The sequence below is a fragment of the Helianthus annuus genome, chromosome 4 (genome assembly GCF_002127325.2).
Source record: "Helianthus annuus cultivar XRQ/B chromosome 4, HanXRQr2.0-SUNRISE, whole genome shotgun sequence".
NCBI classification, from domain to species: domain Eukaryota; kingdom Viridiplantae; phylum Streptophyta; class Magnoliopsida; order Asterales; family Asteraceae; genus Helianthus; species Helianthus annuus.
In genome coordinates this window covers 185,264,030-185,282,920 of record NC_035436.2, presented here as the reverse complement: position 1 = coordinate 185,282,920, position 18,891 = coordinate 185,264,030, and the positions used below count along the sequence as shown (strand labels likewise).

The 18,891-nt window shown below is 38.6% G+C and overlaps 2 protein-coding genes across 2 annotated transcripts; both read left to right on the top strand.

The window, feature by feature from the left end:
- Positions 1 to 5,508: 5,508 nt before the first annotated feature.
- LOC110934016 lies at positions 5,509 to 6,606 on the top strand. The gene has a single exon (XM_022177211.1). The coding sequence runs from the start codon at positions 5,509 to 5,511 to the stop codon at positions 6,604 to 6,606; it is 1,098 nt and encodes a 365-aa protein (XP_022032903.1).
- A 30-nt stretch (positions 6,607 to 6,636) lies between these two features.
- On the top strand, positions 6,637 to 8,695 carry LOC110934017. The gene is made up of 2 exons (XM_035989499.1): positions 6,637 to 8,531; positions 8,644 to 8,695. The coding sequence occupies exons 1-2, from the start codon at positions 6,637 to 6,639 to the stop codon at positions 8,693 to 8,695; spliced, it is 1,947 nt and encodes a 648-aa protein (XP_035845392.1).
- The last annotated feature ends 10,196 nt before the right edge of the window (positions 8,696 to 18,891 follow it).

Sequence of the window (18,891 nt, the reverse complement as noted above, 5' to 3'; positions counted from 1 at the left end):
TAATGGAATTGCTGTTGAATAAACCTATTGACCATTAGTGTATATCTATTTTATAAATCTGCACTAATTATTTTTTTACTCTCTGTCAATATGGGCTATGCATGGTTTTCTAAGAAACGACCCGTGTTTGCACACGAGTCTTACCGCTAGTACTCTATAATAAAAGAAACCAATAATGGGACACATGTCATTCATTGGAGCCATTTATTTTTTAGTTTTTTAATCTCTATCTCCTACTTAATTATAATTAATACTAATGAAATTCCCCGCGCTACGTGGCGGGGAATTCGAACGTTATCGATTCGTTTCGTTTTGTAACGGGATAAGCACGACAGCCATTCGGTTCGTTACTTACCGGTGTTTAAATAAATGTAATTTTATATATTAAATACTAAACACGTCGTATCTTTAAAAAACCCGTGTATAGTCGGGTTGAAAAATCTACCAAATAATAAAAAAATTATATCCTAAATAAATGTAATTTTATATATTAAATACTAAAAACGTCGTATCTTTAAAAAAACCGTGTATAGTCGGGTTGAAGAATCTACCAAATAAAAAAATTATATCCTTAAAAACCTCGCGTTTTACTCGAGTTGAATAAACATAATTTTTTATACCAAATAATAAAAAAATAGTTATATTTTTAATAAATTAGGATAACATTTAATATTAATTTATTATTTATATATTTAATATAAGATAACTAGATAAGAGAGGTATTTGTTTTAAAAATATATTAAATTAACAATTTATATTTGAGGATAATATTTTATTAAAGTATGATAAGATTTAATATTAATTTATTATTTATTTATTTGGATAAATATAAATTTGAGGATACCTTCAATGAATAGCACATGTCCAAAAATTGATTTCTTTTATTATAGTATAGATTAATTAAAAGAAAATTATAAAATTAAATTAAATATACATTTAAGCAATTCATATAGGAGATAATATAGTCTTTTGAAATATTTATTAGATTTCAAACTTATTTATCTTGAAATTAACAAAAAACGTACACTAAATATAAATTAATATAATGTAAAGAGTTAAATGTCATTTTAGTCTCTGTGCTTTGGGTCTTTCTGTCCGTTTAGTCCAAAAGTTTTATAATACACAGGATTTATAAAGATATAACAAGATATAACTTTTATTGATTGGTATATAAAATTACATGAGCTCAACCCATACAGATGAGCTTTTTTAAAAATGTAACTTTTTCATTATTTAATATATGAAATTAAATTTACTCAATCCGTACAATAAACCGGGTTCGTAACGATATAACTTTTTTATTATTTAATATATAAAATTACATTCATTCAACACATGTAATGAACGAGATTTTTAAAGATATATTGTTTTATTAAATTACATTTATTCAACCCGTGTAATAAACGAGGTTTTTAAATATATTTTTTTATTATTTGGTATGTAAAATTACATTTATTCAACCCGTATATTACACGGGGTTCTAACCTAGTAATAATTAAACTATTTCTGTTCACATTTAATTTTGTTATTTATATACAACTAGTAGATGCCCCGCCCACATTGCGGGACGATAACCGAATAATTCTCAACTAATTAAAAAAGACTACTATAATTTTGCTAGGAAAAAAACAAAAACGATGATAAGACCGTAATTTTGGGCTTGGGGCAAAACTGTGATTTTTCAGGACTAATGAGCTAGTGTTAGGCAACTCCTTGAGACGAAAAAAAATCAAATCGAGTAAACCAATTAAAACAAAAAAACCTTTATAGTTTTGGTAAAAAAAACTAAAACGATGGGAAAAACGTAATTTTTAACTGAGGGCCAAATCATAATTTTAATTCGGGGATAAATTGTAAACTAAATGGACCAACGGGGGAGTGCCAGAAAGTTGCCGGCACGACTGTAATTTTACACTGGGGGAAAAATTGTAATGTCACCAGGAAAACAAACAAAAACGAAGGGGAAAATCTAAAGTTAAGTTGAGGCTAAAATCGTAACTTGGATGTGAGAAAAAAAACTAATGGCAAAACTATAAATCTATACGGGGCAAAATCGTAATTTTGAACCGATGGCAAAATTGGAATTTTTAGCCAGGAGCAAAAGCGTAAGTTTATTTTTAAGTGGTGGTAAAAACATAATTTTGAACTAATGGAAAAATTGTATTTTTTAAGGGTTGAAACGGGGCAAAATCGTAATTTTTTAACCGGGGGTAAAATTGAAATATTTAGCTGGGAGCAAAAGCGTAACTTTATTTTTAAGCGGGGGCAAAAACATAAATTTGAACTGATGGCAAAATCGTAATTTTAAAACAAGATAAAATTATAGTTTTGTTAAGCCAATAGGGGAGTGCCAGGCAGCTGCCGCCCTTTTTGCCCAATTGAAGGGCTCAACTATTCCCTGCTTACGTCACAAACTTATGTTTGTAGTAGTTAGAATTTGATTATTGTAACACAACGAAAACTTTTGTAGAAAAATAGAAATATGAGATTGTTTATCTTTGTGGTAATAAAAAACTTAAAGAAACGTTAAATTTACAAGTGTGTAAAGTATTTTACTTTAATAAAAAAAAACTTAAAGAAACTATAAATTTACAAGTGTTGAAAGTATTTTACTTTATAAAAGTTGGTAATAAAAGTTGTTAAAGAACATCCATTGTGATAATCCAGATTAAGTCATTTTATATATCTTAAATTGTTAGACTTTAAATAAATGATATAACATATTTTATAAATATAGCTCCCAACTTAATAAGGGAAATTGCACGTAAAAACATAATTTACCTGTTTGAATCATATACAACAAAACAAAATTTTTCATGAAAATAGTCTCTGTCTTTCTCTTTTTTTTTCTTTTGTAAATTATACTAGAATAACCATTTGAGTAATAAGTTTTTTTAAGAGTAAACTCTATCATGTGAGGTGATTTTACATATTTCCCAATTAGTTCAGCTGCACTCCTTTTATGTGTACAACTCTAATGTCAATTTAGTCTCCTATTTAGGAAAGTATAGGACCAAGAGACGCACATAAGTCTAGCACCAACCCACAAAGAAAATAAGTATACATATTTGTACATCATATATGCATACGGAGATATGTATTAATAAGCGTGTATATATGTAACACATATTTTAATATTGGGAAATCAATACTCAACGTAAACATATGTCAAAGTCAATGTTTTTATAACCGGACCGGACGTTGAACCGGTCTCCTTACCGGTCCACTGGTCGGACCGGTCGAACCGGATAACACTTTTTATATGTTTATCTTTAAATGTATAATCACACTTATTCACAAAACTAAATAAAGTAAAACAATTAACAAAATTAAAATATGGTTATTCTTTAAACTAAATCAAAATCTGATTATGCTTTAAACTATATTGAAAGTTGGATATTCTTCAAACTAAATTAAATATACTCACAAAAAATCTGTAAACCTTTACTTTCCCCAAAGTGCTTTGGAAACTGAGATTGAGATGTCATAATTATATATTTCTTTTTTCTTTTAACACGCAACATATTTTCTCATGTTCTCCTATGAAGACACATATCCGTAGCCGGACATTATCCATCAAGGACGAACCACCAATCGTGTGCATCCTCCGCGAAGACACATCCACTCCGTCCCCCATACAGCTCCGGAGACGAACCATCGTTCAAGTGCATCTGGCCGAATGATGTCATCTCAGTTGACCACTATAAATACCTCATCGAAGTACAACCTCAAGTACGATTTTCTGAACCACCGTCCCTACTTTCTCTCTCTATTTTCTCTCTCTAAATAAATACTTATCCTCACGCCGGAGGGTGGTCGCAGAGGGGCCCTCCCATCTCTGCGGCGAGCCTAACGGTTTTCTGTTTTGCAGGAACCTTTCCTAGCTCTTTACAAGACCCAAACCCTCGATTACAGGCTCCGGTCTTAGATCGATTCTTTGGTTCTTCAATTGGCGCCATCCGATTTCACAAGCTCACAGTCCTTCACTTTAGTGAATTTCTTGAGCAGTAAACTGATCTATGGCGGCCTCGAGTTCCATGAATTCGGGAACCATAGCTGTTAGTACGCAAACTACAGCACCAGTACGTGTTAGCTCCATAACTTCAGCTCCTTTGAGTTCAGGGCCAGGAACAACTTTGCCGTTCATCCTGGTTCCAACATCTCAAACATCAGAATTTGATGCCGAGTTCTTGTCAAAAAATGCAAGTCTTCTCCGAAGACTAAAAGCCCAGCAAGCAAGAAATGAAGAAATCCTCGGTTTACGAACCAGGCTCTTTCACGACGAAACTCCGGTAAGGACTACGGGTCCTACAATGTTTACCCCTCCTACTTTCTCCACAGTCATTACCTCGGAAACTTATAGCGGATTTATGCAGGGTTCTTCCGGACCATCTCCGGCAATGGCAATGCGAAATGAAATTCAAATAGAAGCAATTAATGATCCGGAGCTTACCAAGCCTTACCATCCGGTCTCCATGACTGCCAAGTCTAAATTCAGTGCCCGCATCACACACGCTAAGCTCCCTCCGAAGCTCAAAATGCCAACCACGGTAAAGAAGTATGATGGTACAACTGATCCAGACGATCACATGTTCGACTTCGATGGAGCTGCACGAGTGGAGCAATGGCCAATGCCGGCGTGGTGTTTTATGTTTGCACAAACCTTAACTGGGGCTGCCCGTGTATGGTTTGACGCACTAAACGAAGGAGAGATAAATGACTTCGAGGAGTTCCGAAGGTTGTTCCTCCAGAATTTTAGCCAACAACGGCACTACTCCAAAGAAATCACTGAAGTTCATAACATCCGAAGAAAGGATGGAGAATCTTTGGATAGTTTCATAGACCGTTTTAATCGGGAAAGCATGCAGATTAGTGGGGTAGTCGACCAATTAAGGATCTCCGGATTTTGCCATGGTGTTCGGAACAACCAGTTAGTCAAAAAACTGCACGAGAATTTGCCAAAAACCATGGAAGTCTTAATGGAACGAGCCAGAGCTTTTGCTCGGGGAAAAAATGCATGTAATCCAGCTCCGGAGTCGGATCATAAGATGTCTTCTTGGAAGAAAAATGGTGGGTCCGTATTTGACAAAGCCCCGTCCAGCAATAGAGGACGATCGCACCCTTACAGCAGAAATGACAGATCTCAGAGAGGACCAAGCTCCTGGTCAAGGTTTTACAACCTATCGGATCTTTCCAAAACTCCGAGTGAAATCCTCAGTGCTGAAGGAGCAAACTTTCCTACCCCACCAAAGCTCCGAAACCCAGGTGACAAAAACTCCAAAAAGTACTGTGAATACCATCATGCGCGGGGGTCACAACACGGATGACTGTTGGTCTTTAAAGCAAGAAATAGAGAAGGCAGTTCGCTCCGGTAAACTATCACATCTGGTGAAAGAAGTTAAAGAAGGGAAGTCCGTAGGAAACGCAGCAGATAACCCAAACAACCAGCCAGCGATTTGCATGATCAGAAAAATGAACAATCAGGGCATTAAGCGAACCAATCAGCACATGGCTGCCTGGATGCAGCAGCCAATTGCCTTTCCTCCCATTATCTCCGAAGAAATCAAAGACGGACCAATCATCGTATCTGCAGTAATCGCCGGTCACAAGGTCCGGAGAGTTTATGTCGATAGCGGAAGTGCTACAGAGATTATGTATCAACAGTGTTTTCAAGAGTTAGCTCTGCAAACCAAAGCGAAACTAATACGGGTCTCCATGCCTCTAGTAAGCTTCTCCGGAAAAATTGTACAGCCCATCGGGCAAATCACTTTGCCTACCACAATGGGGGAGGGAAGCATGGTCCTAACCGTTAATTTGACATACCTAGTGGTAGGTGCAAGGTCCGTTCACAACGTCATACTTGGGAGACCGGGCATGTGCGCTTTTGGTATCATCAGCTCCACCATTCACGGCTCTCTAAAGTTCCCCACCGAAGCGGGGATCGCAACACTGCACTCTGAGTCAACGATCTGCGTAGGAGAGGTGCGACAAAGTAAAATCGACGTTCCACATCCGAACCCTCTTACAGAAGAATGGGCCGTACACCCGCACTTCCCAGAACAAAAAATTGCAGTTGGGGCTCAACTTCTAGAACGAATCAAAAAGAAATTATGGAAGCTGTTATCTAATTCACTCGATGTATTTGCATGGCAAACCTCTGATATGGTTGGAGTACCTCGGTGCTTGGCCGAACACAAGTTGAAGGTGTCGCATTCGGTAAAACCGGTGGCTCAAAGAAAAAGAAATATGGCCCCAGCCCGAAACAAGGCTATCTCCGAGGACGTGCGGAAGCTACTAAGTGCCGGAATCATCAGGGAAGTACGGTACCAGACATGGGTCTCTAATCCAGTAATGGTAACAAAGAAAGATAAGACTTGGAGAATGTGCGTCGACTTCTCCGATCTAAACAACGCTTGTCCGAAGGATTGCTATCCTTTGCCAGAGATCGATTTAAAAATTGATTCTCTTTCTCGTTTCCGCCTCAAATGCTTTTTGGACGCATATAAAGGTTATCACCAAATCCAAATGGCTTTGGAAGACGAAGACAAGACCGCGTTCATAACAAACGAGGGCCTCTTCTGTTATACTAAAATGCCATTCGGATAAAAAAACGCCAGAGCGACGTACCAAAGATTGATGGATAAAGCGTTCAAAGACCAGATCGGAAGAAATCTAGAAATTTATGTGGATGACTTGGTCATAAAAAGTCAAGCCGAAGATAATATGATCGACGATATACTCGAAACCTTTGCCAGGCTTCGGAGTATCAATCTCAAACTTAACCCCAAAAAGTGCTCTTTTGGCTTGGAAGAAGGAAAGTTTCTAGGGGTATGGATAACACGATCCGGAATACAGGCACATCCAGACAAAATCGAGGCAGTAGTCTCCATGCAGCCCCCAAAGACGGTCAAAGAAATCCAATCATTAAATGGGAAGTTGGTAGCACTCCATCGTTTTGTATCAAAAGCAGCTGACTGCTCCATCCCTTTCATGAATGTGTTAAAGAAGCGAACAGAAAAAGGTCAGATAGTATGGACACCGGAAGCTGATTCGGCATTCCAAGAGTTGAAAGTATGTCTCGGATCGTTACCCACTTTGACCGCCCCAATTACTGGTGAAACTGTCACAGTGTATCTCTCCGCCTCTCATTTCACGGTAAGTGCGGTACTCGTGGTATATCGGGATCAAGCACAAATCCCAGTTTACTACGTAAGCCGCATCCTGAAAGATTATGAAACTAGGTACCCAATGATAGAAAAATTGGCACTCGCATTGGTGCATGCCTCCAGACGCCTCCGAAGATATTTTCAGGCTTTTAACATAGAGGTGCGAACTGATCTCCAGATCCAACAAATTCTTAGAAAGCCCGAGGTTTCAGGACGCTTAACCAAGTGGGCTATCGAACTCAGCGCATTCGATATCACCTACCGAACTAGGGGACCGGTAAAGGGTCAGGCTGTGGCCGATTTCCTTGCAGAGGTACCAGTCGGGGAAAGTACCAAAGAAAAGACCGTCCCGCCAAAAGTATGGAACCTATATACAGACGGAGCCTCCAGCAAAGAGGGGCCAGGAGCCGGGTTGATCCTGATAGATCCAGAGGGAATGGAATACACTTACGCCTTACGCTTCGATTTTAAGACCTCAAACAACGAAGCAGAATATGAGGCTCTCCTAGCAGGGCTCCAAACCGCAGCAAAAGCCGGTGCGTCCTCCGTATTAGCACATGTTGATTCATTACTAGTCGCCAATCAGATTAGCGGAGAGTATGAAGCACGAGAAGAAAACATGATCCGGTATCTAAGCCAAGTTAACAGTTTGATCGCTTCATTCGATTCTTGCAAGATTGTTCATATACCGCGAAGCAAGAATAAGAAGGCGGATGCTTTAAGCAAACTTGCTTCCGTAGCATTTTGCCACTTATCTAAAGAAGTGCTAGTCGAAACTTTACAAGCTCCGGCCGTTCAACAAGCGGGACCTGTAATGTCCGTCTCTGTGCAACAAAAATCTTGGATGACTCCGATCTTGGAATATTTGAAAGATGGCTTACTACCGGAGGAGAAAGCTCAAGCCCGGAAGATAAAAGTAAAAGCGCTGCAGTATCAGGTCCATGATGGACAACTTTACAGAAAGACCTTCCTGGGTCCACTCCTGAAATGCTTAACTCCAGAAGAAGCCAGTTATGTCATTAGGGAAATCCACTGGGGAATTTGCGGCATTCATGCTGGACCAAGAATGGTCGTCGCTAAGGCTATGAATGCCGGGTATTTTTGGCCTGGTATGCACCAAAGTGCCGTCAGGGAACTACAAGCATGTGAAGATTGCCAAAGGCACGCACCTGTTAGCCACATGGCCAAAAACAACCTTATCCCCGTAACCTCCGCATGGCCATTCCAGAAATGGGGGATTGACATTGTTGGCCCTTTCCCAGCTTCCACCGGAGGGGTGAGATTCCTGTTGGTCGCCATTGATTACTTCACAAAATGGATTGAAGCTAAACCCCTCCGGACCATCACAGGAGAGCAAGTGCTAAGGTTTGTCTGGGAAAGCATAGTATGCAGATTCGGAATGCCCCTTTGTATAGTAAGTGACAACGGAAAACAGTTTGCGGAAAAACCATTCAAAACATGGTGCCAAAGAATGCAGATTGAGCAGAGTTTTGCTTCGGTTGCCCATCCCCAGGCTAATGGGCAAGTAGAAAGAGCCAACCGCAGTATCGTGGAAGGCATTAAAAAGCGTTTGGGGAAGGAAGGTGTAACACCTCGAATTTTTGTGTCCAATGATGTGTTAACACGTGTCATTTGTTTACACGTGGCATTGATATTAAATAAAGGACTAATATTGACAGACCTTGAATGTATGTAAATTCGAGGGTAATAAATGTCAAACAAGGGTAAATATACTGTATAGTAACCCTAAGTGGTGCTTATACCTTCAAACGAATAAATCATGGATCGTACGGAAGCGAAACGCGGAAGAAAGTGAGAGATTTCAAGCTACAGGGGTTAACTGTGTCAACATGTTTAATTATACCTCTGAGTGACCCTTTAACGCTCCCGAGGCTTTGTAACAGTATTATACGCTCACTAGAATATACCGTATAAATTCCGCGAAGTTCCGTTTTAAAACGAGAAAGTTATGGTCAAATTCGTATGAGAAAGGTTAAAAGCGTCAACAATGAAAGTTAAGGCTTTCCGAATAATTAAATAAACTAACCAGGGACTTAACTAAGCGGGTAAATAACACAAGGCCCTTAATTGTAATTAACCAAGGGCCAAACCGCAAAGTTACCCCTTCAAACCCGAGAGGTCAGGTTAATAATTACGAAAGATTTCGTTATTAATTACCAGGATTTCGTAATGATTACAAAAGATTTTAAAAAAAAACCTGAAAATCAAGCCTCTCGCGACCCGCGTTGTGTTTTGGGTTAAGTGGAGGCGGGCCGCGAGCCACCCCTTAATCGCGTTTGATGTTTGAACATTAGGCGGCCCGAGTTAAAATGTGCATAAACTCCCATGCGGGCCGCGTGGGACGCCCAGATGCAGAAACTTTGGCTTTTTATGCCTTTTGAGCTTGTGAACGATCAAACCATCAATTAATGAAGCATGGGCGCCCCCTACTCGACCCATAGCACCATGGGACACCTGCCCATCATCCATGATCAGTGTAGACCAATGTGTAATGATCTTGGAGCTTATTTTTCACTATAAATAGGCACATTGTGTTCATAACTATCACACAACTCAAAGCACACTTCTCTGGTCATTCTAAAGGCTCTCAAGCATTCTTCTCTGTTCTCTAAGCAAGTCTCAACTTCTGTAAGTCGTTCAAATCCATTGTGGTCTTGTTTTTCACTAGATTTAGCTTATAAACCAAACCGTCGTAACTAACGGTTGTCATAGCGATAATTCACAAATGGTCCAGTGAATTGTCGGATCAAAAGTAGTTATGGGTTGGTATTTATATGGGTAGTAAACCCCTAAAAGGGTTCCCTCTGATCACCACTCTAACTATGTCGAATGTCGAGTCAAACGTGCACTTAAAAAGTCAACAGAAAGTCATTTTGCCATTTTGTACATAATCTGTAATGTATATGCTATGAAACCTGTTTTGGCACTCATAAAACATGATATTAAGTATATAAACTTGTTTGCGCTCGTTTGAATCGACCATTTGCTATATTGACCCGGTTCGGAGCCGAATGTCGCAAAAGTTTGACTTTTGCTTTGACTTCAGTTCTGACCCGTTTTAGTGAGGTATAGATATGCCTTAGGACTCTCTTAGGACCAGGTTACATGATGGTATAACCCTCTGTGACCGGTTCATTGTTTGTCCGAGTCTTTTACGCATTTCCGTTAATCGCCTAAAAGTTGACCGTAACGCCCTTTTTTAAATAAAACGAGCATTTCGGGCGCGTGAACGGACCATAACCTTGATTACTAAATTATAAGCATGTCCTTAAAGTTTCACGTCAATCTGAGGTCTAGAATGAGAGTTATGCTAAAAAGCGCAATTAAAGTAAACTTTTGTAATAAACGGCGCAATTAGCATAACGCCTATCTAAACCAAGATTTCGTCACCAAAACTTTTACCCACTGTTATAAAATAATATTTTTGGAATTTTAAAGATTTTTAATAATTTTTACCTTGCTCATAACCTGCGGTTATGGCTACGGTTCGGTAAATACCGAATATGCCCTTTTCGGCCAAAACATGAGTTCTACATGGTCTTTTGACCCGATTCCAGTTGCTACTGATTTTAAATAATAAATAAAGTATTTTAAACTTTATAAACTGTTCGGGAAACTCAGATTTCCTGTAGAACTCGAAAAGCTCTTTAAAAGTCTTTAAAATGACCGAAAAACCCCTACGGGGCATAATATTAACTTAAACTCGTTACGGGCATCACGGAAGGTATCCTACTGATACCACAACCTCTTTAAGGCATATTGACTTAGGAAATAAGCGTAGGACTCTCGTGGTTAACCGTTGCGCCTATTGCGCGCACGATTCGGCTTATGAAACTAGTTTTCATAAATTAGCCGATATGGGTCAAACCATATTATTTTGACCCCAAAATCCAGAGTGTGAACCTTAAACCCATATAAAACAAGTCTCTGAACTTGTTGGGTCAGAATCACACTCCATTCTCGGTTTTCGCCTTTTCGCGCGATTAAACCGTATTTATATTTCGGAACCAACCGGTCTAGGCTACGGCCAATATAAAGACTCGTTAGGATTCTAATAGGTTAATTAAAACCTTCGTTCCAGAATAGGAGCCCCAGTAAAAGCTACCTGTGACGTAATCTATTAAAGGAATATACTTGCAAAGGTAAATACTTTTAACTTATTTTCCCTTATACGGGCTTGGGATACGGTATATTAATACCGCTTGATTGAGCATCATATCTTCCATCGCTTAGGTGGTTAATTGAATAATGTGATCGGCTCATTTAAACAGTCTTGTTACTTAAAAGCCTTTGGGGGGTTAATGACCGTTGTCCCGGTTATCCTTGGCATCATTTTACGAAATGGCCACGACCTCGACATCCCGGTGTAGGCGTACACCCGGTATATTATGTCGACATTATTATTAAAAGACGTAGCCGTTGGTTTTTACACTACGGTTTTACGCAATGTGGTGTGTCTATTAATCTTTAACCCGGACAGGATCCGGGCTACTGAACGCATAAAAGGACATGTAATTTGTCACACCCCGATCTCCACGTGTCACCGGTGGGCCCGGTGTGGGGTATGGTGACGTAGTTGGCGTCGTCATAGACAAACAACACAATATAATAATGCACAGCGGAAGCAGAAATAGATTCATTTCAACTTAAAAAAATGTAATATTTAAATATCACGAATAGTTGAAACGGATCCACAGGCGGATCAAATAAAATAAGATAATTGTTCAACAGTTTATTGTCGTCCGAGCTTGCGAGACTATTGTGGACGCTCTTAGGAAACAGCCAGCCTAGTACGTATAGTACCTGCACTTAACCTTTTGGGAAAATACGTCAGTTTACACTGGTAAATACAAATTAACTGACTCATTTTGAAAATGATTGAAAATTGGTTTAAATGCACATGGCATAAAACATTTTTATAACTTGGGATAATTATGCAGTATAAATTGTGAACGAATTACATGCTACTCGTACGTTTGGTAGCCCGGGATCTTCTGTCCGGGTTAAAGATTAATAGACACACCACATTAAAGAGTTATACACGACGGGTGTACGCCTACACCCCGTGCTCTGGTCGTGGCCATCTCGTAAGATAATGCCAAGGATATCCGGGACACGGTCAATAACCCCCCAAATGCTTAAAGTAAAACAAGACTGTTTAAACGAGCCGAACAAACTATTCCAACTGGACAACCAAGGGTGCAGGATTTGTGCGCTCGATCAAGCGGTATTCTATATACCGTACCCCAAGCCCGTATAGGGAAAATAAGTCAAAATGTATTTACCTGAGTAAGTATGAATCACAATTGGTAAGTGTAGGTAGCTTTTACCAGGCCTCCTATTCTGGAACAAAGGTTTATAATAACCTATTAGATTCCTAACGGGTCTTTATTTAAGCCTAAGCTTAGACCGGTTAGTTTTAAGGACGATACGGTTCAAGCGCACGATTAAGCGAAGACCGGATAGAATGTGATTTAGTCCCGACAAGTTTGAATACTTGTATAATATGGGTATACTAAATACATTCTGGATTTTGAGACAAAAATGATAACGTTTGACCCGTTTCGGTCAATTTATGCAAACTAGTTACATAAACCGAACCGAACGCTAAAAGAGCGTTACGGGTAGGCAAAAGAGTCATATGCAAGTTCCCTGAGATAATATGCTTTAAATATGATATAATGTCAGCAAGTTATGTTCTATATTGCCCCGAATGAATTTAAACTCAATTTATGCCTTATAAGGGCATTTTGGTTATTTAAAAGATTATAAAAGAGTTAAATTGGAAATCTGAGTTACGGGTCTGATTTATACAGTAAATATACTTAGTTTGACATATTATAACAGTAGGGTATGACCCGTATACAAAACTTATCATTTAAAATCAAACTATGCACCGTAGGGGTATTTTGGTAATTTCACAAGGGCTAAAAATGCCAAAACTGGAAATCTGAGTTCAAGAATTTATACTTACTGTTATTTTATAAAAATATACTAAATACATCAGTAGGTATGAACCTTATATGTTTAATTTGGGTGTAACGCATACTATGCGTTAAAAACGCTTAAAAGTGCGATTTAAAGCCGTTTCCAGGTTTTTAAAAGAAAGCTGAGATTTTTATGTTTCCAGAATGCTCAAAATATTTTATTTAACAAATAAAATCAGTAGAAAAAGGTTTGGGGTCAAAAGGATTTATAAAACTCATTTTATGGTCTAAACGGTCAAAACCGGCATTAACCGAATCGACTTAGCGACCTATGATACGATCAGCCAAAAATTAAATAAAAATCATCAAAAATCCCAAAATATTATATAACATCAGTGGGTAAAAAGTTTTATATCAAAACGTGGCCTGAAATAGGTTATACGCTGAATGCGCCGTTTATTAAACATAAAGATATAGTTTTACGATATCGGCCATAACTCAAAATCTGGACCACCAACTGATCTCAAATTTTCGGTGCAAGTTTATAAATCAGTAATAAAGATTTCTACTCTTTCACTTTTCCAAAAATCACGTTTTATATCAAAAAGGGCAAAATAGTCAACTTTAAGCATTAATCGGAAACATGCATATGAATCGGTTAAGCATAGACTCAAGTTGTAAAAATTCCAGAGAGTTAAACTTAAATAAAAAATGGTCAAAAATAAACTCCAATACAGATCTCAAACATGCATGCATGGATCCGAATCGAGAGTCAACGAAAAAGTCGTTTTACAAGACTTTCGGTTCCGATCCGAGTTTATACTAAAGGATGTCGAGTTGATCATGATAAAACATATTCTTATGTTCATTATAAAGTTATTTTTTGATGATCAAACTGATTGCATGTCATCTACATTACCATTTATGCTATATTTCACAAAAACAATTTATGTTGACTTTTTAAGAACAACTTTGACTCGACAAATAGCATGCTTAGAGTGGGAATCAGAGAATACCCTTTTGAGGGTTTGTTTCCCACATCAATACCAACTTAAAAGTGGTTTCAATTTGAGAAATGACAGAGCCAATTTCGTTTAATCAAAAAGTCAAACTATATGAACAACGGTTTGACTTTTGGCTAATAATCAAAGCTAGAACGAATTAGAGGATGATATGAATGCTTACAAAGGTCCTAATGAAGCTTAGATAACACTAGGAGGTTGCCTTGCCGATCAGATTGCTCCTGAAATGCCTTGTGAGTTCTTGCAAGTTTGTATGTGTTCTTGTTTCTAACACAAGTGCCCCCAAATGATGAGTTTGATCAGATTATAAGGTGTTTTCAGGTGTTATGAGAGGCTTCCAGGTGTCCTTACATGCATGGCCATCTATTGGTGCAAATGGGAGGTGCTCATAGCTGTTATACACTCACAAAACTGACCCAAAGTGCAAAATTCACGATTTTCTGTTGCTGGGCAGGCCATGCGGCCCGCTTAAGGCAGCCCAGGCGGGCCGCCTGGGGGTCTGCAGGTCCAAACATTCTTCAAATGTTGCAGTTTTGGTCCCTGTCCTTTGCTCGCGAGGTTTTGGCTATTTATCTTGACTCGTAAACCCTCAAACTTGGTTTTTAAGAACCTTGGGACATTTACCAACATGGTAATGTCCTCGGTTAACTTTGCGCTCACCCGAAAAGTCATGAAACTCGACGTTGACGCTTTTAACCCCTCAAGTACGGTTTTGGCCATAACTTTCTCATACGATAACGAAACTTCATGAAATTTTTACCACATATTCTAGTGAGTACATTTTAGCATTACAAGGCTTCGGGTCTGCCAAAAGTTCACTCAGAGGTATAAATTCAACATGTTGACACTTTTAGCCCCTATAGTTTGTAATTCCTCACTTTCGGGCAAATTTCCGCTTTGTATGATCCATGATCCATCCGTTTAGGGTTATAAACATTATGTAGGGTTATCATAGAGTCTATTTATCCATTGTTGACACTTTGGACCCTTACGTTCCATAGTTTTCACTGTTTGTCAACTTTAGTCCCTCTAAAGTTTATTTTCGCATATGCAAAGTCTATGACACGTGTCAATACATTATTGGACGTAAATTTTCGAGGTGTTACATCCTCACCCCCTTAAAAGAAATCTCGACCTCGATTTTTACTGGAACAAACGAGGATATTTCTCTTTCATCGTGGATTCCACTTCCCACGTGTATTCGGGACCTCTACGGGCATCCCATTTGTCCTTAACAATAGGTACATGCTTCCTCCGAAGCTTCTTTACCTGTCGATCCTCAATCGACAATGGTTTTTCAAGAACTTCAAACTCTCATCTGTGTGTATATCTGTATGCGGTATGACCAGTGATTTGTCAGCGATATACTTCTTCAGATTACAGATGTGGAACACATTATGAATAGCGCTAAGTTCTTCAGGCAAGTTTAACTTATAAGCGACTGACCCGACACGTTCGACAATCTCGAAAGGTCCTATGTATCTCGGGCTTAGCTTGCCTTTCTTACCAAATCGCATCACCCCTTTCCAGGGCGATACTTTAAGCAACACTTTATCACCTATATCGAAGTGAAAATCTTCGCGCCTTGGATCCATATTCGATACGGGTTTATCATTATATCACAAGTCTTCCAACCGTTATGTGATAGTGCTTCTTGACTTATTGGCGAAACATATCCCTTAATCCTTAGGGTGTAATACATTGCGAGCTCCACCAAGCTCCTTAAATAGGTTTTTTCTCATAAGTTATATGGTCTATGATACATTCGATTCCTTCGAATGATTTTTATATATTCAGAGCTTACTTAGTCTTGGTAATTAACAAATTGGCACACCCTTCCAGAGTGATATCTTTGTTGAACCTTATTCCTTAACAAGGACTTAGGAGGGTTGCTATTTTCATCAACCTTTGATTTTTCTGCCAACACTGGCAATCTCATAGATGATCAAGGATTTGTATGATCCTATTTGCTGTTTCCAAGGAAATTTTCAGATCCTGATGATTGGACGTACCAATCTTCTATTTAACAATAGGTATTCAACATTCCATCTAAGCAAGGTCTCCAAAGGAGCAGCCTTGATACTTATACATCAATTATTATAGAAAAGCTTATCTTAAATGTGAAATGGTTATTCCAACCATTACTTAAAATTAGTTCTTAAGGGATAGTTAATCCTCATAGTTAGTCGAACAATCGACGATCCTGGGCAGCTGATGGAAATTCTTAATTGTTGCCTATTTTGGGTTGCGGTATTTCGTGCATAAGCAAAATGAACCGTCTTTCTTAATTAACGATACCGATTTCTTCAGGATATCGAGTTAGGCTATATGAATCCTTTATTTTAAAACTTACTTGATTGGGGTTTCGAATTATCCAATGATGGTACTAGCCGTCTTGGGGATTCATAAAGATACAACCCTAAATGGGATATAGAAATCTTAATTCTACCTGCCTCTCAGGAGGTAAACAGGGAAGTCAAGATACAATGAGGTTACAGAGATTTTCCGAATCTCAGACTCCAGTTCATCCATCATTGCTCGAGTCACATGAATGACACATTTATGTGATAAGTCCACGAATTTCCTTAATCGGGAACATTTGCATGAAAAACTTCCATTCTGGATATCTTCTTTGAATACCATTAGTTGACTTTAGTACCATATGACCATCGGGATATCTTTGTGGTCCCATGCATTAAACCTCCATACTGATCAGGCATGGAAGCAATTCATGGAACATATTAAGATACACAAATCCCCATATGGCGCTTTTATCATACCATCTGGTATTCGTAATCGATTGAGATCAAGGAGATATCAACTGTATATGCCGACGCACCTCCTTTATAGAGAAGGTACTTCAAAATTTTACGGTTGAAGGTTTCTGATGGGAACAGAAGAAATGGTTCTTACGATCTTGCTTGTAAGTCTTACCTTACACTTAATATCTGGGGTTCTTATGGGATATTTTTCTAAGTGTTTGCTAAGCTTATGGTTTTATGAGAAACTTATCAGTACCTGAACCCAAACGAAATTCTCAGTACTAAAAATCACAATAGGGGATTTATCTAATATCATTATTAATGCGAACTGCCTCTAATCATTTATCGGGAGGGTTAAACGCCTCTATTCTTAATCCTTTCAAACTCAGCTGCAGGATCTTTAACAATTTTGGGGCAGTCTTAGCGTTGATTGGTTATTTATAAATCTATAAAACGTGAGTAGCTGAGGTAGATCCATAATGGATTTATGACAAGCAGGCTTTGAACCTTAATGTGCCCTCTTATCGCCGGTGCTAACCACAAATGACTATTGCATTAAGCTTAGGCTTTGGGTAATTTGAATAGGGTACTATCTCAGCCAATGAATTAAAATCTGCGACATACTGTCGATAGTCTATACCTTTGTGGCGAGAGTCAAAAAATTCTTATTCCATCTTTTCCATTTTGATGCGAATAATAGATATTTCTAATAAGGTCCTTAACACTTGGTCCATCCCATAGTGTATAAGAGAATCTTTCTTGTGGACTTCATTAATGTCCTTATTAATTAAGGGTATTACCATCGAATGGCTGATGCATACCTTACAGTGTTCTTTTTAACTTAACCACTGATACACCAAATGGCTTCTACTTCATCAATTAATTTCCTGAAATCGATGGCCCCTTTTTTTACTCATTTATGTCTCTGGACTTCCCCCAGACGAAGTACTTTTAAGTACATCCAAAAAGAATGGGCTCCTTGCCATTTATCGTTTTGCTGGGTTCATTCTTCGCGCTTGAAGTGCGAATAAAGTTCTTCTTGTGAGCAGCGACATGTGTTTTTGAGCAAATAGCAAACAGCATTTAGCTCCTCGATCCTTTTCATGGCTCTTCTCCCAGCCTTTCTAATGGCTGCGATAATTGCCGATTTGGAGATTAATTCTATTGATATTGAGGTTTACTCTTGATGCACCATTAACATTTGTCGCATCTCTAGCATTGCGACTGTTGTTTGCCTTATACGAGTTTTCCCTACTCGAAACTTTGGTATTAAATACCAGATTCAACAAGTGCTCAGGCAGTCCTTACCATGAGTCTTCCTTGAATTGCCAAGGGCTTAACATAAAAATCTTGATAACTACTTGCTTCTCATTACCTCGACTATAGATTTGGTTACAGGATGACTAATCCATTACTATTATTATGTCGAGTTCTTATACTGCGGAGACAAGGATAAAGGATAAGGATGGTTCCTAACGGATATATCCATCTGATATTGCTGAACAGTTTCTGGGGTACCATTGGCCAATCCTACTTTATACTTAACGCTTAGAGTTTTTAACAGGCAGATTCAAAGATTTATAAAATCCATTGTCTATGAAAGACTTATCTGAACCTCAATTAAGCAATACTCTAGCATGAGTGTTAATGATAAAGGAATTACCTGTTGCGATATTGGCATCCTGGTTAGCTTCTTGAGCACCCATTTGAGAGTTTCCAGCGTTGTTCTTCTTAGTCTCCCCAGGCTTCTTGGTTTTATTCGGGCAGTTAGTTCTGATGTGCCCTATTTCTTTGCAACCGTAGCAGGTTGCGTCTCCCAACTTCTTGCAATCCAAAGTCTTATGCTCCTTGGACTTGCAAATTCCACAGAGTAAAGGCCGGGATTCAAATCTGCATTTCCCGAGGTGGTTTTTCTTACAGGTTTTGCATTTGGTCTTTTTACCTAACTGCTGGTTGTCTTTTGAGTCCTTGCATTCATGGGTCTCGGGATCCA